The sequence below is a fragment of the Pteropus alecto genome, unplaced genomic scaffold (genome assembly GCF_000325575.1).
Source record: "Pteropus alecto unplaced genomic scaffold, ASM32557v1 scaffold95, whole genome shotgun sequence".
Classification (NCBI taxonomy): domain Eukaryota; kingdom Metazoa; phylum Chordata; class Mammalia; order Chiroptera; family Pteropodidae; genus Pteropus; species Pteropus alecto.
Genome location: NW_006441071.1, coordinates 218,105 through 245,975, shown reverse-complemented (window position 1 = coordinate 245,975; position 27,871 = coordinate 218,105). Strand labels below are relative to the sequence as shown.

Below are 27,871 nucleotides of genomic sequence, written 5' to 3'. Positions count from 1 at the left end.
CTGTTCCCTTTTCACACTAAATCTTTCAGTAATTTTTTTTTAATCTAGAAGTAAAATGAGCAACTTTCAAAGCAAAATAAAATGTAGCTTTCTAAAAGGACAACCTTAATACTTATTTTAAAATTCTAAATGACATTTAATTTATAAAGATATCAATTATCTTTATTAATACTCAATTGTTTCTTCCCAACTGTTTTATTTAATGGTATAAAATCATTTTTTTTCAATTTTTTGTACTTTGTTTTTATGTAACAAGATAAATTAATACCTTCTATGTAATAAGGTTCTATCATTCTTTCAAGAAAAATGATATACTGATGGTTCAGAAATGATTCTATTAGTCAATTATTCACATGTATTTTAGAAAGTTTTCAAAGAAAGTTTTCAAAACTATAAGTGATGACTTATATGACATAGTAATTAGCAATAGTAATTCTGTAATAAATGAATTGAAATATGACTAGTTCTTAATTTTCTTACTTCCTTTAAATGATTTACTATATTCTTATGCCTTTTATCTCCCTGTAAGGTATATGTGACCTGTATTTTTAAAAAGGAATTTGGGGCATTATTTGTATTTTTACCAAAAGTATTCTGTTTTCATCAGGGTCCTCCTTTAAGGCATCAAAGCCCAAATATTGGGTGTAATATTAATGAATACTCTTTTGGATTTGGGAAGATGTTTAATTTTCTGAGTGTGTCTGATGTTTAAAGTGGGTGTTACCTCTGGGAACAGTGACATCTGTCTATAAAATGTTATTCTAGACAACTGCAGAGCATATTTCACATCGCCCCCCTCTTGTGGATCTGCTGCTCTTTGGGAACTCAGAAGTGAAAAGAAATAGAAGTGAATAGATGTAATTTAGGTTAACAATTTTGGTTTCTCAATTTGATTGACTCTACTGCAGTTAATCTCCAGTTTCTCATTACCCTTACAGGGAAATAATCAGGTTTCACACAATATAAATTTAACTTGTATAAAATCCACAGCTGTGGTGAAATAGGTTGTTCAGAGTATATGGTTCGAAAATATAATGTGTGAGAATCACAGACTGCTTTGATATGTCTTAGAGTTTGGGGATGAAGACGATTATTTCATGTCAGGGATTTTTGTCAGATACTAGTTTTTGGGTTTTTTTTTCCACCAGAATGCTCTCTGTGTTGTGCTTACTACAGCGGAATCCACAAGCCTCTTTTTTCATCATCATAATGCTGTGCTTCACATTTTCTTCTTTTTAATGGGAGAGACTCTGAGGACATCTCTTCTTTCTGAGTAAAGATGACTGTATGTAAAATACATACCTAACATGAAGGAAATGACAAAGTAAATAAGGTTAATTAGCCATATCTTTGGAAAGAACCATAATTTTAAAACACTTAGAATGCTTCTTGGAGTCCAAGGATGACACTTGCAAGGGAGAGTCAAAGAAGGAACGCTTAAAGAAGTGTCCAGATTTTCCACAGAAGGGAAAGTAAAGCAAATCTCTCCATCTTATTCTAGTCATTGCAAGGAATTGATTTTTCCCTTTCTACTTCCCCGAATGTTTCACATTTGTCTTCTCTTTCAGGTATTTTTATATATCTGATGTTGATTACCTCTAGAAGGTAAAAACTATCTTGGGTACTTGTGAAGGTTAGAGCTGGGTAAACTAAAATTTAGCAATGAAAACCCTTTCCCCAATTTCCTGAGAAAAAAAGGATCAAATTTTTTCAACTGTAAGTTTTTGTTCCATACATTTTTCTTGAGTCTTTAACATATATTCCCACTTGCCTGCTAAGAAATGCTAGCACATAAGGCCAAACAAAAAAAACAAACATAAATAGAAAACCCAGAAATAGTCAAGCCTTCTTAGTTTGACATCTACATTTTATTTGTAGATACCTGTGTCCATGGTCAAAACTTCTATATTCCATACATAATGCAGTTACATTTTCTACTAGTAAAACTATTTTATCTTTTCGTTCATTTGTTCTTGTGATGTCCTGGAAAAAGCATTATAATTTCTAAGTACTTTTCTAACAAGATCTATTTCATTGTGTCAGGCATCCTCTTTGGTCTTTCCCATTTATGTTAACCTTGCTGTTAAGGTAGATGGCAGCACAAACCAAAAAGCACAAGAAGCATGCAAAAAAAAAACAAAAAAACAACAACAGAAAAGCCACTTACCTATAAAGAGCATCATGAGATATATCTTCAGCACATACGGGAAATAGATGGATAAGTCAAAGGGCAGCTTTGTGGAGTAAGTGCCAAATGATTCAAAATAAGGCAATGACTGATAGATGGCAAATGCTGTTCAAAGAAAAAAGAAGGCATCATGGAGGCTTCTCTCCCTAACTTGCTATGGGGATGTGTATATGTTTGCACAATGGAAGGATATTTTGAATTTGATAACAGGTTTGTGATAATTGCTGAATCTTTTAGCTAAAGCTACAGTTTGATATACAAATCTGCTGAATGATTAAACTGGCAAGGCCATTATAGCCATATGCCTTGAATTTTTTGTTCACTTTATACTTTATTATGCCTATAGAGAACGTTTACAATGTTTCTTCTAATGGTATCTCAAAATACGTGTCCTCCTAGCCATCAAGAGGGGTGACAGATGAGTGAATCTGGAAAATGCTGCATATATTTTCCTCTTAGAGTTTCACAACACACATTTGTAAGTAGGGACTATGAAAAGTTCTGCAATAAAGTAATTGGTTTTGGAAGTGGGTCTAGGATGGCATAAAAGGACAAGCTCACCCCCCTCCTGAGAACACCTATAGCACAACTCCTCCTGAGAGACAACTGAGGGCCAATTGTACAGCTTCTGCACAACAGAGAGACCACACAGAAAGAAGGTCAGGGAACTGTGAGAGCTCTCCAGGACCGAAGGAACTGGCGAGCACCATTGTTTACATTTCCCCTGCACTTGGACAGCTGGTGGGTGCTCCATCCAGATTCTCAGGCCGACCTGCAGGGCCGCTGTAGTGGGTCCCCAGTCATGTCTCCTGGAGCTAGCTGCAGCAGGAACAGGAGGGTGCCATCATATCCACGCATGGCTCCCCTCTACCTGGACATTAATCCAGTGAGTATGACAGGGTACTGCTGCATGCACCCACTGCATTGCCTCACCATGTGAGGCTCCTTCACCCAGCGTGAGTGTAGAACTAGCAAAGCATTGTGGTGTAGCACGAACATAGGAGTGCCCTTGTCAGAGAAAGTGTGGAGATAGTGGGGCACTGCTGCATGCATATGTGGGCTACCCCACCAGAAGAAAGTACAAAAGTAGCAAAGTGCTATGGAATACAAACGCAGAGGACTGCCCATCCAGAGAAAGTGTGGAACACATGTCCACTGGGCAGCCCCATCTGGATCAGAAGGGTAAGGAAGCGGGCGCACATCAGACTGCTCACCCTGAATCCATCATGGCCTTAGCCAGAACAACAACGAGCTACCACACACACATGCACACCAGGCTGCTCCACCAGGAACTCACTCCTGGCCAGGTAGCACACCAGACACCACACTCACTTGCCCTGACTACAACCAGCCTGCCAAAACCACTGAGAAGACACACTACACAGAGGCCAATTTTTCAAGGTTAGAAGAGTTATTTCATATGACTCATAGGAACAAACACAGAGAGTCCATTAAAATGGGGAGACAGAAAAATATGCCCCAAATGAAGGAACAAGAAAAAACCCCGCAGAAAAACTCCAATGAAACAGATAAGTAACTTGCCTGATAACTCGGAACTTCAATAGAGTTAAAAAATCAAGAACCAAACAAGATGAAGAATACAATAACTGAAATGAAAAATGCATTAGCAAGAACTGACAGATTAGGAAATCAACCAGTCACAACAGAAAAATGAGAATTTTAAAAAAAGACAGTCTAAGGACCTCTGGGACAACACCAAGTGCTCTAACATTTGCATTATAGGGATTCCAGAAGTAGGAGAGAGAGAAAGGGGCAGAAAGTATATTTGAAGAAATAATGGCTGAAAACTATCCTAACCTGAGGAAGGAAATAGACATCCAGACAAGATGAACCCAAAGAGGCCCATACCAAGACATTGTAATTAAAATGGCAAATGTTAGGGATAAAGAGAATCTTGAAGGCAGCAAGAAGGAAACCAATCACATACTAGGGAAACTCTATAAGGCTATCAGCTGATTTTCTCAGCAATTTTATAGGACAAAAGGGAATGAATGACAAGAAAAAGGAAAGGAGCCTACGACCTAGAATACTGTAGCTGGCAAGGTTATCATTTACAATTGAAGAGATAAGGAGTTTTCCGGACAAGCAAAAACTAGAGTTCACCACCACTAAAACAGCTTTACAAGAAACATTAAAGAATCTTTATGCAGAAAAGGCCATAACCAGAAATAAAAAAATACAGGAATGAAAAAATCTCACTGGTAAAGGCAAATATATAATAAAAACAGTGAATCAACCACTTAAAAAGCTAATATAAAGGTTAAAAGACAAAAATAGCAAAATTATAAATAATAGGGGATATGAAAAACAAAAATATAAAATATGACATCAAAAACAAAGAATGGCGGGGGCGGTAAAAATGTAATACTGTTAGAGAATGTTTGAACTTAAATACTTATCAGTTTAAAACGGACTGCTGTATAGATGGATCTATATGAATCTCATGGTAACCATAAAGCAAAAATCTACAAAAAATAAAAAAATTAAGGGAGAGAGGGAAAGGCAAGATGGCATAGAACACAGAAGCTTTGTACATCTCTTGCGACCATACCGGAGATGTGACAAAACCACAGAGCAAAGAGCAAGCAGATACACCTGCGGTCTGAGATGAACAGAAGCCCCACAACTAGGGAGAGAAATAAGTAATCCCCTGCAGCCGTAGGAGCGGGTAGCAATGTGAGGCTTCCTGGTCCCACGTGCCTGAGCAAGGCAGAGGATGTGGCACCCGCAGCTGGCAGGTACAGATGTTCCTCTTACAGGAGCCACAACCTCAACTGAGCTCCAGTGCCAGGTGAGCTGCTCAGCAGTGCTCCAGGGACATACAGGGGGATGCTGAGTTGTCGGGCTTTGGGATGAGGGCCGGAGGTGAGGTTCTATCCCAGGCAGAAGTGTTGGTAGCATCCATTGTTCCTCTGTTTAGCCCTCCCCTCTTCCCAGCATGCGGATGCAGTGCTGCCATTCCTGAGACATCATCAAACTGGATAACGGAGGTAACTCTGCCCCTCCCAATTTGCAGCCCTACCCAAGCCATATCCAGTGGTGTTCTCGACGCACCCTGTGCCCCTTGCTAAGCAGCACCAAGCCCTGCTCTGGTGGCATGTGGCCTCAGTTTCTAGCATGGCCTCTTGAGGCAACTATGAGCACAGCACGAGTATCAGCCATCTGGGGATTGCTTGCTGAATCTCACCAGGTGGCCCCAGAGGGGCACAAGCTGGGGCTAAACTTGGCCTGCAGCTAGACCTCTCTCTGGACTGTGCCACTGGCCATCTACTACACAAAGTCACACTAAGACTGGAAGACTTAGGAGCTTTGCTTAGTCCATAGAAACAGATACAGAAAGGCAGCCAAAATGGGGAGACAAAGAAGCATGTCCTACATGAAAGAACAGAACAGAGCTCCAGGAAAAATGAAGTCAAGCAATCTACCAGACGCAGAGTTCAAAACACTGCTTAAAAGGATGCTCAATGAACTTAGGGGGAGTAGATGAACTCAGTGAGAACTTTAATGAAGATATAAAAAACATAAAAATGGAGGTAGAAATTATAAAAAGGAACCAGTCAGAAATGAAGAATACAATATCTAATATGAAAAGTATAGTAGAAAGAATCAACAGAGTTAATAAAGCAGAGTTTCGAATCACCAATATAAAGGATGAGGTAGCAGAGGACACCCAATCAGAACAGCAACAAGAAAAAATAATCCAAAAACATGAAGATAATTTAATTTATGGGACAACATCAAACGTAACAAGATTTGCATCATAGGAGTACCAGAAGGAAGAGGGCAAGTTGAAAACCTATTTGAAGCAATAATAATGGAAACTTCTCTAACCTGGTAAAGGAAATAGATGTACAACCCCAGGAAGCTCAGGGAGTCCCAAGAAAGAGGAACCCAAAGAGGCCCATGCCAAGACACATCATAATTAAAATACCAAAGGTTAAATACAAAGAGAGAATCTTAAAAGCAGCAAGAGAAAAGTAGTTAGTTACCTACAAGGGAGCACTCATAAGACTGGCAGCTGACTTCTCAAAAGAAACTTTGCAGGACAGAAGGGTTTGGCACAAAAGATTCAAAGTGATGAAAACCCAGGATCTAAAACCAAGATTATCTAGCAAAGCTATCGTTTAGAGTTGAAGGACAGATAAAGAGCTTCCTAGACAAAGAAAATCTAAAGGAATTCACTACCAAGCCAGCATTACAGGAAATGTTGGAGGGACTTCTTTAAGAAGAAGAAAAACTAGGTAGCAAAAATATGAATAAAGAATGCAATAACTACATATCTATTAACAAGTACTTCGAATGAAAAAGAATTAAGTGCTTCAATTAATAGAGAGGGTGCCTGAATGGATAAGAAAACAAGACCCTTATATATGCTGCCTTCAAGAGACTCACCAAATTAAAAGACACACAGACTAAAGGGATGGAAAAAGATATCACATGATGGTATTGTGCTGAGTGGAGTAAGTCAGATAAAGACAAATGTCATATGATTGCATGTACATGTGCAATCTAAAGAACAAAATAACAACAAAAACAATATACAGAGAATATTTTGAGGGTTACTATACGGGAGTGGGTGGAGGTCAGTGAAAAGGGCAAAAGGATTAAGAAGTACAAATGGATAGTTACAAAATAGTCATGGAGATACAAAGTATAGCATAGGAAATATAGTCAATAATACTGTAAATATGTAAGGGAGCAAAGGGATACAAGATTTATTGGGGTGATCACTTTGTGAATTATATAGATCTCTACTATGCTTTACAATAGAAACTAATATATTGTATACCAACTATAATTGAAAAAACTCACTGAATTGTACACTGTAAATATGAGCAAATAATTGTCTATCATATTTCAATTTAAAAAGTGGGCCAGAAAAAAAATTAAAAATTAAGAGAAAGGAGCCCAAAGAAAACACTAAAGAAACCCAGCATATCAAAAAGAAAAAGATTGAGAAGAAACAGAAAAATACAACCAAAAAATAACAAAATGGCCATAAGCAAATAGCTATTGATAATTAAATGTAAATGGACTAAATGCTATAATCAAAAGATATAGGATGGCTGAATGGATTTAAAAAACGATGCATCTATATGCTGTCTACAGGGGACTTACTTTATTTTTATTTTTATTTTTTTCCCTGGCTTTATTGAAATAGAATAGATAATTATTTGCTCGTATTTACCTTGTATAATTCAGAGGTTTTTTTTAAATTATAGTTTGCATACAATAACATACTAGTTTCAGTTGTACAGCCTAGTGATCAGAGATCCACATAACTCACAAAATAAGTGATAACCCCACTAAAACTAGTACCTTTCTTCCCCCTTACATATTTATTACAACATTATTAACTATCTTCCCCATGCTACACTCCCAATCTCCATGTATACTCTGCAACTACCCATTTATACCTTTAATCTCTTTGCTGTATTTTTGCTGTCCCAACTCACCTCCCATCTAGTAGCCCTACAAGAGACCAACTTTAGATCAAAGGACACAGACTGAAAGTGAAGGGATGGAAAAAGACATTCCATGCAAATAGAAATGAAAAGAGCTGGGTAGCCATACTCAGACAAAACAGACTTCAAAACAAAGAATGTAAAAAAAGACGAGGTTATCACATAATGATAAAGGGGTCAATCCAAGAGGATATAATAATTGTAAATATGCACCCAACATAGGAACACCTAATATATAAAGCAAATATTAATGGGCATAATGGCAAAAATTAACAGTAATACAATAATAGTTGGGGACTTTAATAGCTCACCTTGATAGATCATCCAGACATAAAATTAATAATAATGGCCTTAAATGTCACATTATACCAAATTGACTTAATAGATAATTACAGAACATTTTATCCCAAAACTGCATAATACACATTTTTCTCAAGGGCACATGGAACATTTTCCAGGATAGACCATATATTAAGCCACAAACAAGCCCAAATAAATTCAAAAAGATTGAAATTATACCCAGCTGAAAGCTTTTTCTTTAATATCAGGAACAAGACAAGATGTCCAGCCTGACCACTTTTATTCAGCATAGTATTGGAAGTCCTAACTACACAATCAGACAAGAAAAATAGGAATCCAAATTGGAAAGAAGTAAAACTGTCATTATTTGCAGGTAACATGATACTATGTATAGAGAACTCTAAAGATTACACCAAAAGAACTATTAGAACTAATAAATGAATTCAATAAAGCTGCAGGATAAAAAATTAATATTCAGAAATCGGTTGAATTTTAATAGACCAATAGCATACTTATCATAAAAAGAAATTAAGCAAACCTATTTACAATTACATCAAAAAGAATATCTAGGAATAAATTTAACCAAGGAGGTAAACTGTACTCAGAAAACTAAGACATTGCTCAAAAAAAATGAAGACACAAATGGAAGGACATACTGTGTTTGTGAATCAGAAGAATTAACATTATTAAAATGTCCATATTACCCAAAGCAATCTGTAGATTTTATGCAATCCTTACTAAAATACCAATGACATTTTTCACAGAACTAGAAGAAATAACCCTAAAATTTATATGGAACCACAAAAGACCCCAAATAGCCAGAGCAATATTGAGAAAGAAGAACAAAGTTGAAGGTATCACACTACCTGATATCAAACTAAAGGCTACAGTGATTAAAACAGCAAGGTACTGGCATAAAAACAGACATATAAATCAAGGGAACAGAATAGAGAGTCCAGAAATAAATCCACCCTAATGTGGTCAGTTAGCATGACAAAGGAGGCAAGAATATACAATGGGATAAAAACAGTCTCTTCAAAGTGGTGCTGGGAAAACTGAACAGATACATGTAAAAAAAAAAAAAATGAAACTAGACCACTTTCTTACACCATATACAAAAATAAACTTGACATGGATTAAAGCCTTAAATGTAAAACCTAAAACCATAAAACTAGGAGAAAATACTGTCAATAAACTATTTGACATTGTTCTTACAATATATTTTGAATCTATCTTCTAAGGCAAAGACAACAAAAGCAAAAATAAACACATGGGACTATATCAAACTAATAAGTTTCTGTACCACAAAGGAAAATATCAACAAAACAAAAAGGCGACCTATTGAATGGGAGAAAATATTTGCAAATTACATATCCAATAAGGTGTTAGTATCCAAAATATACAAAGAACTCATATAGCTCAACATTAAAAATAATCATCCCATTTTAAAAAATGGGCAGAGGATATGAATAAACATTTCTCCAAAGAGGACAGACAGATGGCCAAGAGACACATGAAATGATGCTCAACATCACTAACCGTAAAAGAAATACAAATCAAAACCACAATAAGATATCACCTAACACCTGTCTGAATGGCTATTGTCAATAAATCAACAAACAAGTGTTGGTGAGGATGTGGAGAAAAGAGAACCCTCGTGCACTATTGGTAGAATTGCAAATTGGTGCAGCCACTATGGAAGACAGTATGGAGGCTCCTCAAAAAATTAAAAATAGAACTCGCATATGATACAGCAATTCCACTTCTGGGTATTTATCCAAAGAAACCCGAAACACTAATTTGAAAAGATATGTGCACTTTTATGTTCATTGCAGCATTATTTACAATTGCCAAGATATGGAAGCAACCTAGGTGTCCATTGATAGACAAATGAAGATGTGAGTCATATATACAATGGAATATTACTCAGCCATAAAAAAATGAAATCTTGCCATTTACAACAACACGGATGGACCTAGAGGGTATTAGGCTAAGTGAAATAAGTCAGAGAAAGACAAATACCATATGATTTCACTTATACGTAAAATCTAAAAAAACAAAATGAACAACAACAAACTCATAAAGACAGAACAAATTGATGATTGCCAGCTGCGGGGCGGGGAGGGGGGTCAGGGGTGGAAAGGCAGAAAAGGTGAAAGGGATTAAGAAGTATGAATTGCCTGTTATAAAAATAATCATGGGGATCTAAAGTACAGCATAGGAAATATAGACAATATTATTGTAATAACTATGTATGGTGACAGATGGGTACTAGACCTATGTGCTGATCACTACATAAGGTATATAAATATCTAATCACTATGTTGTATACTAGAAACTAATATAATATTGTACACCAACTAAAACTGAAACATAAATGTTAAAAAAAAGAAAAGATGTAATAACACATAATCAGATCAATTTTGATCAGTTCATTTAGTACAAAATGGAGGTAAAACTTCATAGCTAAACTCTGAATAATAAGGTGCTAAACTGGGAGTATTGGATTTTTCTCTAATTACCTGGTAAAAATAAATTACAAATGTCAAATCTTGTTAAGCCTTTAAAATATTGCTTCCTACTTTTCATCTTTAAAGTGATGCTAATAACATATGCCTCATCTTTCCTCACATAAGTAAATAGTTAAAAACTAAAATTCCTTTTTAAGTAGAAACTTTAATCAACTTAATGTAATTTAATCATCAAATAATTGCGCAATTAAAAAACAAATAAAGGAAAAGGGATCTAGGCATTCACTAAGTTAATGTATTGCTAAGTATATCTAGATGACCTAATAATCACTGAATGGCTCTTCTGAGTTTGTAATTCAGCTATTCAAAATTAATTCCTATTGTATTAAAATTACATCACCACAAATATTCTTTTCAGATTTAGAGTTTGTCTTAAGATAAGTAAAATTCACTCAGTTAAAGAAGGGAAATATATATATATAACCAAAGCTAATTGTTTAATCTACTTCTTGAAATGAAAAGAATTAAAATTTGAATAAAATCCAGCTATAACAGCAATATTGGATCAGAAGCTAAGTTGTAATGATAACTAAGACAAGGAAGGTTAAAAATGGTCTTAGAAAACCAATATCCACCTACAGAAGCATAGATGCCATTGAAGAAGTTAATATAGGACAAGGGGTAGGGGAAAGGCACCAAATTGGAAGCCATGAGGAATGCCAAAGTTTTAAAAGACAAAATTCTTCCTCTCAGAGTTCACCTATTTGAGAACAAAAGATATGCATGTGAAATAACCAAAGGGCACCTGTGCAGAGTGGAGGTGAGGTGGGGAGGCGCAAAGAGGCAAGGATGAGACAATCAGTGGCTTGTCTTCCCTATTTTCCAAGAATGTCAATGAACCTCAAAAACTGGAGACCAGTAGTACTCAGCCATAAAAGATAAAAAAGAATGAAATCTTACCATCTGCAACAACCTGGATGGACCTAGAGAGTACTGTGTTAAGTGAAATAAGTGGGACAGAGAAAGACAAATAGCACATGATTTCACTAATATGTGGAATATAAAAAACAAAACAAGCAAAAAACAAACAAACTCATAGATACAGAGAACTGATGGGAGAGGAGAGATGGGTGGAAAAGGGGAAGGGGATTAAAAGTACAAGTTTCTAGTTATAAAGTAGTCACAAGGATGCAATGTACAGCATAGGAAATAGAGTCAACAACATCATAAGAACTGTATGGTGACAGTTACAGACTTATTGTGGCAATCACTTTGTAAGGTATATAAATGTTGAATCACTGTGTTATATGCCTGAAGCTAATATAATATTGTAGGGCAACTATAATAATTTTTAAATTGGGGAAAAATAATCCTGAATCACTAAATGTTAAAACTCTTTTGGGTGAGTAAACAGACAGGTTAAATGATTCATACAAAACTCATACAGTGAGTTAATGAAGTTAAGGATCTAGACTCCACCGTCTTCATTCCTCATCCAATATTTTGTCTACTGTGCTGAGCTGCTTCCTCCTTTATCTTTATCTTCATGCTTTGCTTCTTTGCATCAAGGGAAGTATGCCAGGAAAGATACACTGAGTCAGCTAAGCAGTACCCAAAATAGTAATTTAATCATCAAAAAATTCCCATTATAACTAGGTTGCTTTTGTCAATAAGCAATATAGCAATTCACTCTTTTCTTACCTTCAGCAAGAACACACAAAGGATAAATCGGCATCCACAGTGTTTGACTAAGCCAAGTCAGGGCAGCATAGGATATTCCTATGACTGATAACATGCTATAAGTGTACCTGGAAGGAGACAAGGAACTCATAAGTATCATTTGCTGCTGATGTCTTGGAAATAACAATAAAATGCTTTACTAGGTAATTAAATACACAGATAAAATTGGAATATGTGTAGATTCCATACTTTATTTCCTATAATTTAAGCAAGAGAATAGGTTAAAAACAAAATGGGAAGAGAGGAACCATGTTAGTCTGGCTTGTCCTGTGGAATAGATCGTGATTGTGGAAGTGAACAGAAATAAATGTAACTCATATCCCCTAGCCAATTACAAGTTTCCTTAAGTAGTGACCAATTTCACTCAAAAGCTAAGCCCATTTTATGCAACAAGCAGCTAGGGGTTTTTTTGTTTGATTTTTTGTTTTTAAGACAGATAAAACTTGTAAATATCTAGGGCATGAATTTTTAAAATAAAAAAAATGACTCCCAAATCATTTTTGGCATCCTTCGGCTTATGTAGTTGTGCCCTCTTATGTGATCAACCAAAGAACTGTCCTGAGGAGCTTGTTTGGGTTACAGCAGGTAGTTTAAAACCTGCCTTTGTGGTGTAATAGATGAAGTAGTCTATATCTTTTTATTTCTCTGTTCTCTGAATAAACAGTGGTTCTCAAACTTAAGCATACATCAGAATCACCCAGTGGGATTCCTTTAGGTCCAGATTGCTAGACCCTATTCCCAAAGTGATCCAGTGGGTCTGAGGTAGATCCTGAGAATTTGTATTACAAACAAGTTCCAGGTGATGCTGATGCTGAGAACGACTGGAATAGGCAGTGAATATATATGGCAAAACAAAATCCAAAACCCTGAAAGCACGAATTGTGAAAAGTAAATCTCTCATTCCAAGACCTTAATTCCACCTCTCAAAGGCAATGACTAGTGCCAAATTCTTATATATTCTTTCAGAAATATCTTCTGCATATGCTTCTCTATGTGCATATGTATTATATATCTATATACCAACAGTGCAAGTCCTCACTAAACATGGCATGTTATCAAACTTTTTGATCTTTACCAAACTAAGTGAAAAACGGTATCTTACTATCTTTTTTTTATTACAGGAGAGAGATGTTTAAAAGCCACTTTTGATGAGGTCCAATGTATATTTTTTTGTTGTTGCTTATGTATTTGTGTCATGTCTAAGAATCCATTGCCAAATCCAAGGTCACAAAGATTTACCCCTATGTTTTCTTCCTCTAAGAGTTTTACAGTTTTAGCTCTTACATTTAGGTTTTTTTTATCTATTTTAATTTTTATATGTGGTATGAGGTAAAGATCCAACTTCATTCTTTTGCATGTGAATGTCCAGTTGTCCCAGCACCTTGTTGAAAAGACTACTGAATGCTTTTGGCACCCTTATCAAAAATCAATTGACCATAAATGTGGGCATTTATCTCTTGACTATCAATTCTATTCTGTGATATATCCTTATGCCGGTATCACACCCTTGATTATTATTGCTTTGTAGTAAGTTTTGTAATTGGAAAGTATGAGTCTTCCAACTATGTTCCTCTTTTTCAAGATTGTTTTGGCTATTGTGGGTTCCTTGAGTTTCCATATGAGTTTTTGGATCAGCTTCTCAATTTCTGCAAAGCCAGCTTGGATTCCGATAGGGATTGCACTGAATCTGTAGATCAATTTGGGGATTGTTGCTGTCTGAACAATATTAAGCTTTTTAACCCATAAACATAGGATATCTTTCCATTTATTTTGATCTTAATTTCTCTCAACATTTTTTTATAGTCTTCAGCATATAAGTTTTTTACACCTTTTATAAAATTTATTCCTACTTTATTTTTTGATGCTATTATACACAGCATTATTTACTTTAGGTTATTACAATGTATAGAATACAACTGATTTTTGTATATTTTACAGTCTACAACCTTGAACTAGTTTATTAATTCCAATATTTTTAGTGGATTATGATTTTTACATATATATAAGATCGTGTCAACTGCCAATAAAGACAGTTTTACTCCTTTCTTTCTAATATGGATGCCTTTTACATCATTTTCTTGCCTAATTGCCATGGATAGAACTTCCGGTCCAATGGTGAACAGAAGTGGCTAGAGTGGACATGCTTGTCTTGTTCCTGATATTAGGAAGAAAGGATCAGTCTTTCATTCTTGGTCATCATGTTGGCTGTGAATTTTTTATAGATGCCTTTATCTGGTTGAGGAAGTTCCCTGGTCCTTGCTTTTAAAAAAGTCATTCTAGGGTAAGTTGGGAAGATAACTGTACCCCCATTTGACAGAGAAAAAAAATTGAGTTTCAAAAAGATTAGATGCTCAGGAATTTCACCCCTAGGTTAAGAGAAATGAAAACGTGCACACAAAAGCTGGCACATGGATATTCATAGCAATATTCCTCATGACCAAGGAGCAGAAACAACTCAAACATCCATCAACTGATGAATGGATAAAAAATGTGGTATATCAACATAAAGAACTATTATTCAGTCATGAAAAGGAATGAAGTAATAAGTTATATATACAGAAATGAGTCATTTGAATTCAACAAAATATTTCATTAGAATTCATTCTAGGGCTCAACACATTATTTAGAAATAGTTTAACTCAGCTTATTGACAATATAAGAAAGAATTTACATAACCTCGGCTGAAATGCTAGGGTTTTGTTACCGATCCTCATCCAGATCTTTCAAGGAGGAAGAGCAGTCTTCATATGTGAAATCTGAAATAACATTAGAACAACTTCCCAAAATGAGCCACAGAGCAAAGCGAACTGTTGTACACCACTGCTGGCAGAGATAAGACTAGGCTCATATAGTTGCAAAGTTTTACAATTAGAGTGAAACCAGGGACAATCTAGAGCAAGCAAAGGTGTTTAACCTGAGGCCCAAGGATCCCCAGGGAGTCCACAAAATAACTTCAGTCAGTCATTTGAACCCGCTGGACAGCAGACAAAAATGTGTGCAGAGGTGCATTTTTTTTTCCCCCAGGGAGATGAGGGCTCTATATTTAAAATATTCTTGTATTCACAGAAACCAACTTTGTAAGTTCTGACTATGATATAATAAAAGTCTTGCTTTGCTTATTAGAGTAACATGTACCAGAGCGATTGCAAGGAATGCCTTTCATTGGCAGACACCTGTGAGATTTATTCCAAACTGGTGTCATGCCAAGTCTTCTGCTAGAAACCTGCACTGATTTGTTCTTGTAAGACCATGGTAGGTTTTCATTATCTTTGATATGCCCATTATGAAAAGCACTAAAAATATATTTCCATGTCAAGATAAAATAATTTGAAAAGGGGTTATGTTTTTCTTTCATTCCAAGTAACGAAATGTAAGCAGCTATTATTGATTTTGCTGCAGAAAGCAATTTGGCTTTGTTTTAAGACATTATTTTGCCTCCTTACCTAACCATATCCAACAGATTCCAAAAGATGAATAAAACACACACCACATATTTCTCTTGGATTTCCTCTTGGCTGGTGATCACCACAAAGAGGATGATTATTCTCTCTGTGAGCTAACGAAAAAAAAACAGCAAAGTCAAGAATTAGGATCATCTGTTAAGCATATAGGTATTTTTCTAATTTTAAAAACCAGTGTTCCTCTTAAAGTATGCTTTAACTGGAAATATGTATCTTAAATTGTTAACATGATCTGAGGGAGTAGAGTTATGGCTGAATTTCATTTCCTCCGTTTTGTTTTTTGTATTCTCCAAATCATATATAATGAATGAAAACATATTTTATCTGAATCAGGATATTTCTCTTCTTGTAATACATGCACATGTGTTTTTATTCACTTTGGCAAGCTTTTATTGAGTGTCCACTATGTATTAGATGCTAACATGATATGTGTAATGTAAGCATGGTCTTTGCTCCAGAGGATAGCAGTGGCAAGAGAACATGAGGCAATAACTCAGTGTGAATAAAAATGTCACTTAACACGGTACATACAGGAGCACAGGTGAGGGAGATACCTGTCTGCAGAAAAGTGCAGAGAGATTTATGAAGACAGGAAACATTTCAGTTGGATCCTGAAGAATAAGTAGGAATTTGTGAGGTAGACTGAATAAAAGAAGGCATCCTAGGCCAACGGAGCAGCCTGAGCAAAGAGGCAGAGATGTGAAAACACAGGGTGCGCTGGGGAGAAATGAGAACCCCCAGGGACTAGAAATGGGGTGCTTAGAATGGAATAACAGGAGATAAAATTGAAAACATGTTGGGGACTGGGTTGTGAAGGATTTTGAATGACAGGCTGAGAAATTTCAATTTCATCCAACAGAGAAGCCAACATATATATATACTTTTTTAAGTGAGGGACACAGGGAAAAGGGAAAGGGAAGTAATATAATCCTAATCCCCATAAACTAGTGGAAAATGAAAAGAATTCAACATATTCACTTTTTTCCAAGTTAGTAAACATTTACAAATCATTGAGAATTCACACACTTATGTTTTAGCTCTAACTACTGACCTCAAAATATATTAGTCTTTCCCGTTTTAAATATAATGTGCCTTCTGATATTGCATTAATATTCCCCCATACAGTCTGCATTTTTGTTTCTGTTTTTCAATAGAACATTTAACTTTGCTCTCCATGGTCAAAGTAAAATATACTTGAGATTGAGGGAGCATATTAATGATAAAGGGGAGGATTGCTTTATATTTCTCAATAGCCATCTTTATTTTTAAAACAGATCAAGGACAAAAGACTGGGATAATCTATGACTTAGAATCATAGGCTGTTAGTCCTGGAAAATCACTTAGTGCAGAGAAATCCAAGATTTGTCAACAGTAGGCCACATGATCAGAAATCCACATGTATAAGCTCTATCAGCATGTTTATGACTACAACAATGAGTCAAGAGGGTCCTTGCTTAGCTATGGGAATTAGATATGATTCAAATCTTAGTCAATCTATGGAAGCTATCTACAGAGCTGTTTTTCTTTTGTCAGTCTTTTGTTACAATGCCCTCATTTCTTAATTATAGTTCTATAATAAAGTATACTTAACTGCAATAATAATTACTGAATGATCCAAGCTTGCTCTCAGTGACATCTGGCAGCCTTCGGATACAAGATCTCAGCAAAACACAAGTACTAAGGAACTGCCTAAACTTACATTTGATCAGTGACTGCTAATTAGGAAAATCATCTACTTTTTGACAAAAATGTCAGGAGATACACACAATGAATGCATACACAAAACACATATTTTTCATTACAAAGCTGACTACTGAAAGAAAAAACTTAGAAATCTCTTGATAGGCTGGCCCTCTAGAGTCCCCTCCAGATACTAGTCCAACCTCGCCTTTTTACAGATAAGGAATTTGAGAACCAGAGAAGTTAAGTGACTTGCCCAAACTGGTGACAGACCTGGAAACATATAAATCCCAAAGTTCCTGGTTTCCAGATTTGTAAGCTATATATCATGTCAGGCTGCCCGTCAATTGATGAGTGCAGAGGGGAACATCTCCTAAGATACTGGAGCTATACAATGAAACTCACCCTGTTGAAAATCAGCACTTGAGGGTCTATGGAATGTTAATGTTGTAATCCCAATTGCATAGAAATCAGCAATCAACATGCTCCAAAACACACAGAACCATGTACATGTGTGTATGTGAAGACCCCCCTGACAATGTCAAATTAACAAATTATCTGACTCTGACTTGTTATCTAACAAGTTATCTAACTCTGACTTGATCATTCAATGGCAATACAATGGGAGAATTTAGGTGGAGATACTCTTAAATTGATAAAAAGCCAATATTTTTGGTTACTTTGTGCCAGTTTCCAAACATACATCAATCACCTCATTTAATCTCCCTAATGATGCTAAGAAGTAAGTGCTATTATTAATATCTGCTTCTGCATTTTATAAAGTGAAAGTGACCTGCCTACAGATCTGGAATCAAAATCTAGACAATGCGATTCTAAACCCTTGTTCGGAAACATTAACACTTGTTCACCCGTGTCATTTTATGGGCCACCCCTGCGCCTGTTCTCAAGGTTCTAGTCTATGCTTTTCAAAAGCCTCTCCTCGAAAGTCAAACTTTAAAACAAGAAACTCTGATTTTCTAAATCAACACCAAAACAATTTTGAAGAATAAACTTTAAAATTTTTTTACTTTTCTTTACATGTAATAATTTCACCAGTTATTTGGAGCTTTACATTTGGCAGAACGTAGCACTTTGTCATTTTAAACAAATCCTGTGAGAACATAACTAATTATTAATGAATGGCTGTGTAATGTTTACTGCAACTCAAATAGGTAGAATAAAAGTACAGTTAAAAAAATTCTATAACTTAGGCCAAATTAAATATGGTGGTAATGTGGTCTGCTCAAAAGCATGCTAACTATAAAATAAAAATGCTTAGCATTTTTATGTTCTACTTGGGAATCTTAAATTCCAGGTTAAGCGATGACTAAAGTTGTTACTTTATACATGGCAGTTAAAAACTACTGAAGGGGTACAACAATACTTCAGCTATAGGGAGAATTTCTAGAATCTCAAAAATTAATTAGTTTTAGCCTCAAAGATTATTATTTTACCATTTCAATCCTGTGAACTTTTGTTGAGAACATCAGAAACATACCCTTATATGTTCAAAAAAACACCAATTACTTTCTATAAGACAAAAGCATTTAAATAAATTTTTTTGCTTATTTATTTATCATTCAACAGATATTTATCGAGTACACTGTTTTGGGTCCCAGGAAATATAGCTGTGAACAAGACCGAATACCAGCCCTCATGGTATTTACATCCTACTTGGTGAGATAGACAGTAAACAAACACAACATAATAGTTGAGAGTTCAGGACAAATAGCCTAAACCCACCATTCACACCATTCACAATTTATGTGAGCTTGGATAACTTAACTTTTATGTTAAGGAATTATACTGGAGATAATAATTAGTAACATATAGTAAATATTATAGAGGATAAGACTATGAAGATTAAATGATTTAATGCAGGTGAAAAACTTAGAAGAGTGTTTGGTATATAGAAAGCCCTAAATAAATGTAAGCTATTATTATTAATAAATATAATTTAATGTAGCGATTATAGGAAAGTATATTTATAGGAAAATACACTTTTTCTATATAGCAAGACTATCGGTGACTTAAAAAGTTAATCTCAGCATCTTTAAAATTATACTATGAATATAGCTTTATAAATATCACACTGAAACTCCATGAATCAAATGCAAAATGCAGGAGAAAAATCTAAAATCTTACCTACAGAGTGAATTATGTGTGTGATTCATTCCCAGGAGGCTTTGAAGTTTTGAGAATCTCATAGCTTGACACTATCTTCAGTTTTATCTCTAACAATATAAACCTGTTCCCAGCTCAGAACTGGAGGAAAAAATCTATATGATTTTATGGAAAATCAGAAGGCTGTTTAATCTAGCAATGCAAAGAAGTAGCTGCTTCACAGCTAAAAAGAAACCAGGGTGAAACCTGGCCATTTTCCTGAAAAGGTTTAAGATACTCTCATTTGGGCTTTCCTTTATATTTGTTCTCATAAAAATTTGTGACTGTGAAATCTTTGGAGTGGTTTTTTTGGCAAGCAGACCCCTGCTTGCCCTGTCAGAAATAGGAAGTGACATGGGTAAATAAAAAGATGGTTCTTGCAAGTTGGGCTCACGAATGGAATTTTTGTAGGCACAATAATTTGGGGGTAATAATTCCTAATGTTTTGATTTACCAATTTTTTAACTGTGTAAAATTAATATATGAGCAGCAGTGTTTATTGTGATGCAAAGGGAAGGGTGCAGAATTTAGACGTTTTAATTCACATATGTATGAAGTCTTTGCATTTCAAGCATTTTTCGAAAGGTAAAGAAGTAAACTGGATTACTTTGATGGTTTCCTAAAGGCACATCAATCTAATGTCATGATACAAAGGTTCATTTTGTGGATATTTTCCTCTCTCCTCGAGTTGAGGCATTCTTGAGCTATAGCAATAAAAACCTCTTTCTCAGGCTTCCACTCAGGCAGAGTCAGAACAAAATCAATATTTCAGGGTTGGTAGTATTTCTGCTCTGTAAAAGCCAAGTTGTTTTGATTAAACCTACTGAAATAAACTAATTTCCTAATTAAACTTTTCTTTTTTTTTTTACCAAGCTAATAAAACAGACAAGCTCATTTGGGAGGAAGGGTTTGGAGAGGTGAGATGACTAGTTTTCACTTACGTTATCATTTCTTATAACAGTTATAAGCATTTTTTGGACCTTGTTACTTTCCCATTTTATATATTAAAATCAAAAGTTAACTATATTTCTTTATATAATTTTAATTGGCATGTAATTATGTCCAAAAATAGATGTCTATAAACAATATTTATGTTATAGTTTTGCCCATTCCCCATAACATGTATTTTTAAATATGTAAAAATATACATCTCTGTGTTAAATTATTATAGCCTTATCAGTGTGTTTTCCCCCTTTTTCCTTTAACAATTGCGTGTAATTCTAAAAATTTATAATGGCTTTTCCCTAAGTGTCAGAATAAAGATGTATGTATAAAACACTTTAAACAAAACATAGAAAACAAACACCCCCTATATACACATCATCACCTTTTGATACATGTGATTCTAACTGCTCAAATAGCTCATTGTTCCTACTGCTTTTCGAAATTATTTATCTTGATATTTTGAAATGCCAGTTCCCAAAAAAGAGAATTCAGTTGTGAGACTTAGCAATCTCACAAAGGTAATGGCAAAGAAACATCACAAATGTGCAGACAAGTTTTTCAGCCTACATGAAACCGTGATACCATGCATTTTTCAAGACACCGCATGTGATCAGCTATAATTTCTGTGTAAACAGCTTGGCCACATTCTTAACTGCAGTTTCTTCACTTAAAAATAGGGAAACAGGAAAACCCAGAAAGATTACACAACCTTAGAGTTTTGTTTGGTTATTTTAAAGCAGGGGCCCCAGAGTCATCTCATAATGAGTGAATTCTAATTGTCTGCAGAACAATAACAAAGGAAGGGAGGAGAAAATGAAACTTTGAACATGATGACATGTGTTCTTGAAGCTTTCTCCAATACCATGTCCATCTGAAAACCATAGAAAAGATAGTACATGAATAAAAGAAATAGAGGACAGATAAAATGTCAAAGAGAGAAAAAGAGGAAGCCAAACAATCAACACTAATTATTAATTATCAGCCCAGGATAAGAATGTGGTGACCTCTACTTGTTATCTCTCTCAACAAGAAAAGCTTAAAAATCAATTGAGTCCCATTGACAGACTTTGCAACCTCACCTTTGAATAAAAAGTTCTGATGTATGTTTGCCATTATTTTTTAATTACCAAACCAGGATATAGTTTGACTACAGTGATCATATTTCCACAAGCCATTACAGTTTTAATTAACAGTGACTGAAATATTCTGGAATTTCTAGAACTCCAAGAAATCAGATTTCTAGCTTGTATAATAATTTCTATCATTAGGCAAGCCTACATAGTTTTGGAAAGCACATAAAAGTGCACATTTTCTAGGCCTATTTGAAGTGCTCTATTTTCTTTCTTATAAATTTACCTGTCCTGGTGGTCACTTGCATTCCCTACATTGGCAATAACTAAAATAACACCACTCTTAATTTTGAAAATGCTGAAATTAATATGAGCCAATATAGTCTACAAAAATAAAAAGTCCAAAATAGTATACCAAAAGAAAATATGACTTAGATTTTAGATAAATTTAATCATGGCCCAAGAAAAAATCGTCCCATATGATAGAATACAACTTCCATTTAACCTGGGTTGTTAATTCTGTTCTTTAAAATTAGCATTATGGGATACTGGTACTTATATGCATTCTGGTTGTTAACAAGTAATAAACACCAATAAATCTTGTTCTCAAATAATATGCTCCTTCTGGGACAGAAATGTACCCCTTTTATTTTGTAAGGAAATACGCTTAAGGGGATTCCATCTAGGTCTTGGCTAGCTGACTGCTCTGTTATTAGTTCATACTCTAAATATTGCCGTGATTTTTATTTTACATTTGCTATTTCAACACTTAAAATATCTTCATCCTAATGAATACTATAGCTCTACTTTTATTTAATAAGTAAAATTTAAAATCTCCCATAAACTTATAATACTGAGTTTTTAGGCTCCCTAGGATCATATTCCTATTTCCATCTTTTAAACTTTCATAGTATTTTAAGCAAATTTTAATACATGGATCTGTGTCACTCCTCCATTCAACAAAAATTTAAAGAGTATGTTTGTGTTCTCAGCACTTTGCTAAGTGCTGACAATACGATCAGATTCAGACACTTTAGTTATTTTTACAATGCAACTCTGTCAAATTTAGTTATTTATCCATTTTTATTTTGTGAGTAAAAATTACATTCATGTAAATGCCTTTTTCTGTAGCTTTTAAATACATGTTCATACAGTCACTTAACCATTATCTCACCTTTTCTATAGAAAATACCACTTTTAATTTTTTCTTGCCTTAATCCAGCAACAATTTCTGATATTGAATCTCTACCAGTGAATTTCCCATCCTCCTTTAACTTGCCTTTAAAAAGAACATGGCTATTTAAGGCTACACATATGGTAGAGGGAACAAATAATAGCTAAAATAATAGCAATAGTTACTAAGCACTGTATTCTTAACTAAGTGCTAGGAATTTATTCCACCCACTTTCTTAGTTGTTCCATGAGATACATGTTATTTTCACATCACATGAGAAAATGAAGTTCAGAAGAATTATATGACCTGTTTAAATGCATACGTTAAAGAGTTGAATCCTAGTAAGAAGTTGAATCCTGGTCTGATTGATCCCCAAGTCTATGATTACATGCTCTACTAGATAACCATGAATGATCTCTCCTTCTCATTTGTACTCAGTAAAAGTGGCAGAGTGAACAAGAAATGACTGGGGAGTCATTTCTGAATGTTCTATTCTCTGAACAAGGGTGAAAGAAACTTTAAAATTAAATTTATTGAGTTTATATTTCAACATCTGGGGCTAATATCCAAAATATATATAGAACTCATGTGACTCAACAATATAAAAAACAATCTGATAAAAAATTGGGCAGGGGACCTGAATTATACTTTTCCAAGGAAGACATACAGATGGCCAGCAAACATATGAAAAGATGTTCAACGTCACTAGTTATAAGGGAAATACAAATCAAAACCACAATGAAATACCACCTCACACCCATTAGAATGACTATTATAAAAAAAAAGATAAACAAGTGCTGGAGAGGATGTGGGGAAAAGGGGAACCCTCGTTCACTGCTGGTGGGAATGTAAATTAGTGCAGCCACTATGGAAAACAGTATGGCAGTTTCTCAAAAAGTTAATAGAACTTCTTTATCATCCATTCTTTGCCCAGTATTGTGTTTGGTGTCCTTTCCCTGAAACAGCCCAATGATTGTAGGTGATATAATCCCACAGTGGTAGGTGAAGAACCAGGCAACAAACCCAAGTCTGAATGGCTCCAGCCCTAGGCCTCTCCTCTGTCATATACTGCCAAGGGCACTGGCAGAGTGAGAGTGGGAAGTGGCTGTAAAATCTCCTCACAGGAGAGGAGCACTGCAGTGTTGCACAGAGCGACAGGCCTCGTTGTCCCAAATGTTTCCAACTGGTTCTTCTAACTGCAGTGTTTGAAGATGAGGTAATTTTTTCATGGAATTATCTTTACTTGTAACTTGGGTTGCAAGTTAGTAAGGACTGACTTTTCCAGTGCCATAAAGTCAAGAGAGGCTATAAAGAGAACAAGTTAGGTATGAAACAAATTCAATAATAATAATGTGATTAAAACCTACCTGAAGAAACCTAGGAAGAAGATGGCTTGATTCAATGCCGACACGTATGTGCAGCAACTCCAAGAGGGAGATGGACTGGCAAAGTCGCATCACAAGTCCAATAGCATAAAAAGTGTCAGCCATTGAATCTGTGGCCGGTGATTAAAAATACAGATATAGTCAGTAAAAAACAGAAATTGTTCCCTTTCCAAAAAAGTAAAAACTTGAAAGACTCCATGGCCAAAGCTATAACATTTATTCCCCCACTTATGAGATTAAAAAGCACTTCCCACATAAAAGTAATGGTTAGAATCTAGACTACATCAAATGTAAACAGGTTGGAGGTGAGCTTCTTAAAGAAGCCTACTTTGCTCACAGCTTTTCCATGGACAAGAAAATGAGAGATGAGAAAAACATGATTTCACAGAAGCTTTATGGAAATGACATTAATGATGCCATAATATTAAATAACATCTTATGTGTGTCTAGATTTCTGTCCTATACATACTTAGTACTCTCTGAATTTTTGTCAGTTTTATTAAATTTATTGGGGTGATTGGTTAATAAGTTTCAGGTATACAACTTTATAATACAGTATCTGAATATTGTGTGCTCACTACCTAAAGTCTAGTCCCCTTCCATCACCATATATTTGACCCTTTTACCCTCTTTGTCTTCCCCCCACCTCCACCCCCACCTCTGGATTTTTGTTGGTTTTGAACAGTAGAATTTGGACTTCTAATGGGGATTTCAGAAGTTTGCATTGCAGAGGGCCCAAACGAAAACCTGCATTTAGAGAGAGGTGAAATGGGAGGGAAACAAATGTTCCTCTTACTAGAATAAATGTGTTGGTTTAAATTTTAAAATGAAATCCTGCCACATTAAGAAACTTCTAGGGAAGACTTTGCTGTCTTTGGTGCCTAGTGATTATTCACATGATGATAATTTATAGAGCACTAAGGGTTTCTCTTCTCAGCAGCTCTACAAGTTGGACATTGTTATCATTGGCCCCATTTTGCAAATAAGTCCTGAGGCCTAGACAGTCCGTGTTCTTATCCACTGCTCCACACTTGCTATAACAGAGCATTATCACACAGCTCTGTGGAGGAAGGAAGCAGGTATTACTAGTTCAGGTGATTAGACTGCAGTTATGCTGCTTACTTAACGTATTAAGAATTATACCGAACCCCCACATAGTTGTTTTCAGTCTGCCTTCCATACGAATAGATTGTGTTTCTTTAATAATAAGTAGCTTCTATAATTATTATGGCAGGATAAAAATTAAGAAATAAATACACTGCTGACCAAAGCAATTTTTCCCCACTGGAAAGGCCAGGCAGCATAAGAAAGAATTGTGACTCAACCTGTAATAGGCCCACAAAGCCACTGCTAACTTTCAAGGCCTAGAATTGACGACTGTTTAATATAAAGGAAGTTTTCCCATTGTTTGTGTTTTCCTCTGCTTGAAGACTCCCAACACTCAGTTGAAATTCAAGCCACAGGTTGTATCTTTGGAGGTTAACAAAGAATTTCTCTGTAGATTTGTAGTAAGAAAAAAGCAACATAAAATAGTTTATGGTACCTCAGAAGGTGATTAATTTCCTGATGATACAGAAGTCTAAACTGATGAGCACAGCATGACTTTTCCAAGATATATTCTACATGTTTGTTTTTTGCTGAAACCAGCAGTTGCTCAAATTGTCACATCACCCAACAGTTGTAAACTGTGATGACACTTACCCACATGGGGATAGAACATGAAAAGAATGTTATTTTGGCAGTCACTTAGTGATTCATTTGTGAAAACTGAAATGCTATTTAAAACCTTTACTTTTTAGGAAACTGGAGGAAGCTTATGATATAAACCATTAATGCCAAGTCCCATATAAGTGATGAGTCAACTGCAAAGTGTGTCACTTTCTTAGGGACAACATTACTCCTTAAGGGAACCAAAAGGCCTGGGGAATATTAAGTTTGTCTTTCATTTATTAGTAGTCTCCAGTTACTTTAAACGTGGGGAATAAAGAATAAGGGAAGAATGTGGTTCATTCCTGATTTCTCTGCACAAAATGTTCTACTGGAATTTACAGATTTCCTCAAAATACATGAAATCTACTAAGGTTTGGTGCAAAACCAAGAAGAGAGAATTGGTACCACCCCAAAGCCATGTCTACACTTTCAAGACAAATTGCCTACTCAGGGGGAAGCCAAATCTCTTTCCTTCATCTTACCTCCCCCTTTCTCCAAAAAGGTTTTGGGTTTTGCACTAAGCAAGAAGAATCGTTACTGAAAAATGTGGTCACTAAATTTTAGAAGGGTGAAGGTTATCAGGTGAAGTTCATAGAAGTTAAAAATTAAGAAAGATGAGGTGAATACAAGAATTAAAAGGTAGAAATCAGATGTTCTGGAGTTGTACCTTTTCCAAATGAAAAGAATCTGGCTGTCATATTTGTAAATATCCATGAATGGCCACAGAACTGGATTAAGTAGTAGAGGAAAAGATAGGTTTTCTTTCTATACCTACGAATACAGAAAAAATATCATTAAATACTCTTTTTATAATCATCCTTTCGGCATTATACACATGTCTTTTACCTACTAGCCAACTTGAGCAAGCAAGAGAACTATTCCCTATCAGAGTCTTTTTCAGTTTTCTCTCTAACGCACATGATTTTGAAAGGACTAATAGCACACACGATCCATTAATGAGTATCCCGAGTTTGCTTCAAGCCAAATATGGTTCTATTTCAAAATCCACTTCATCTTTGATAAAGTTCTAACCTGCTGCTCACCAGGGGATAAATATGGCAAAGGCTGCTTTGAATATTTTTGAGAAAAATATATGGATGGAGAAGGGGTTGACGTATTTAATACGTGTTCTAAGTGCAGAACTTGAGAGATAATTGGTTTATAGTTAGAAGGGAGGAGTAGTAATGGTTGAGGTTGAAATTCAATTGTAGTCACTCCCAAATTGTGGATAATTCAGTAAGTGGACATATCTGACTCTGAATGCGTTATTATGTGACTGGGGTCAGTATCTCACCACTGCCTCCTATTTTGCAAGGGCATATGTTTCCTTCATAACACAGAAAGCAATTTAGTGCCTTAGGCCAGGAAAGGGAAGTCAAATTGGGTTTTAAAATAATTTGCTGGAGAGATAACTAAAAGAAGATTGACAGATGCATTTGAGGGAGTTAAGACTAGCATTGTATGAAGTCAAAGTTTGTTCCCTGGGGGTTCAGAAGAGTAGTGGGAGTGGCCCTGCGAGTGTAGACCAGGTTTTCTCCTAATTGATGTGAAATCTCTAAGAAGGCAAGTTAGGTCGAGAAGCAGATACAAGTCGCTTGATGATTTTACTCGGGGACCCTACAAATGACACGAGCTACTAAAAGGGTAGGGAAGAGGAATTCCTGCCTTAAACCAGCATCAGAATCACTTGGCGTGTTGGTTAAACAATTTCAAGGCCCTACCACGGAAATCAGTTTCTCTAGGGCTGGCCCTCAAATATGCACATGCAATCGGTGTTTCGGCAGCAGGTAGATCTCAAATTCATCCTGCGTCTAAAAACACTGTTTCTGAGAAAATCGAAGGAGGGGCTCTGGGTGAGCGGAGAAGGGAAGGACTACCCGGAGAGCGCACAAAATGAAAGGGTAGCCGCGCAGCCTGTCCTTCCCATTTCCTCATCTGTTAAAAGGGGGAAATAACGGAGCCTTCTTTACAGAGTTGTGAGACTTGAACTAACTAATACTTGTCAAGAGCTCAAGAGTGTGCGGAGCTCAGGGTTGCGCTGCTCTGAGCTCGCCGGCGCCCGCCCAGCCGCTGATGGTTTGGGGGGATACCCGGCCCT

General features: G+C 35.7%; 1 protein-coding gene across 1 annotated transcript; it reads right to left on the bottom strand.

Annotated features, from left to right (window-relative positions):
- Positions 1-177: 177 nt before the first annotated feature.
- On the bottom strand, positions 178-26,537 carry HACD4 (3-hydroxyacyl-CoA dehydratase 4). The gene is made up of 6 exons (XM_025051386.1): positions 26,441-26,537; positions 24,046-24,173; positions 15,629-15,741; positions 12,147-12,253; positions 2,168-2,293; positions 178-1,302 (listed from the first exon to the last, which is right to left on the bottom strand). Exons 1-6 carry the CDS (start codon positions 26,469-26,471, stop codon positions 1,220-1,222), a joined length of 588 nt encoding a protein of 195 aa, XP_024907154.1. The 5' UTR covers positions 26,472-26,537; the 3' UTR covers positions 178-1,219.
- Between the last annotated feature and the right edge of the window lie 1,334 nt (positions 26,538-27,871).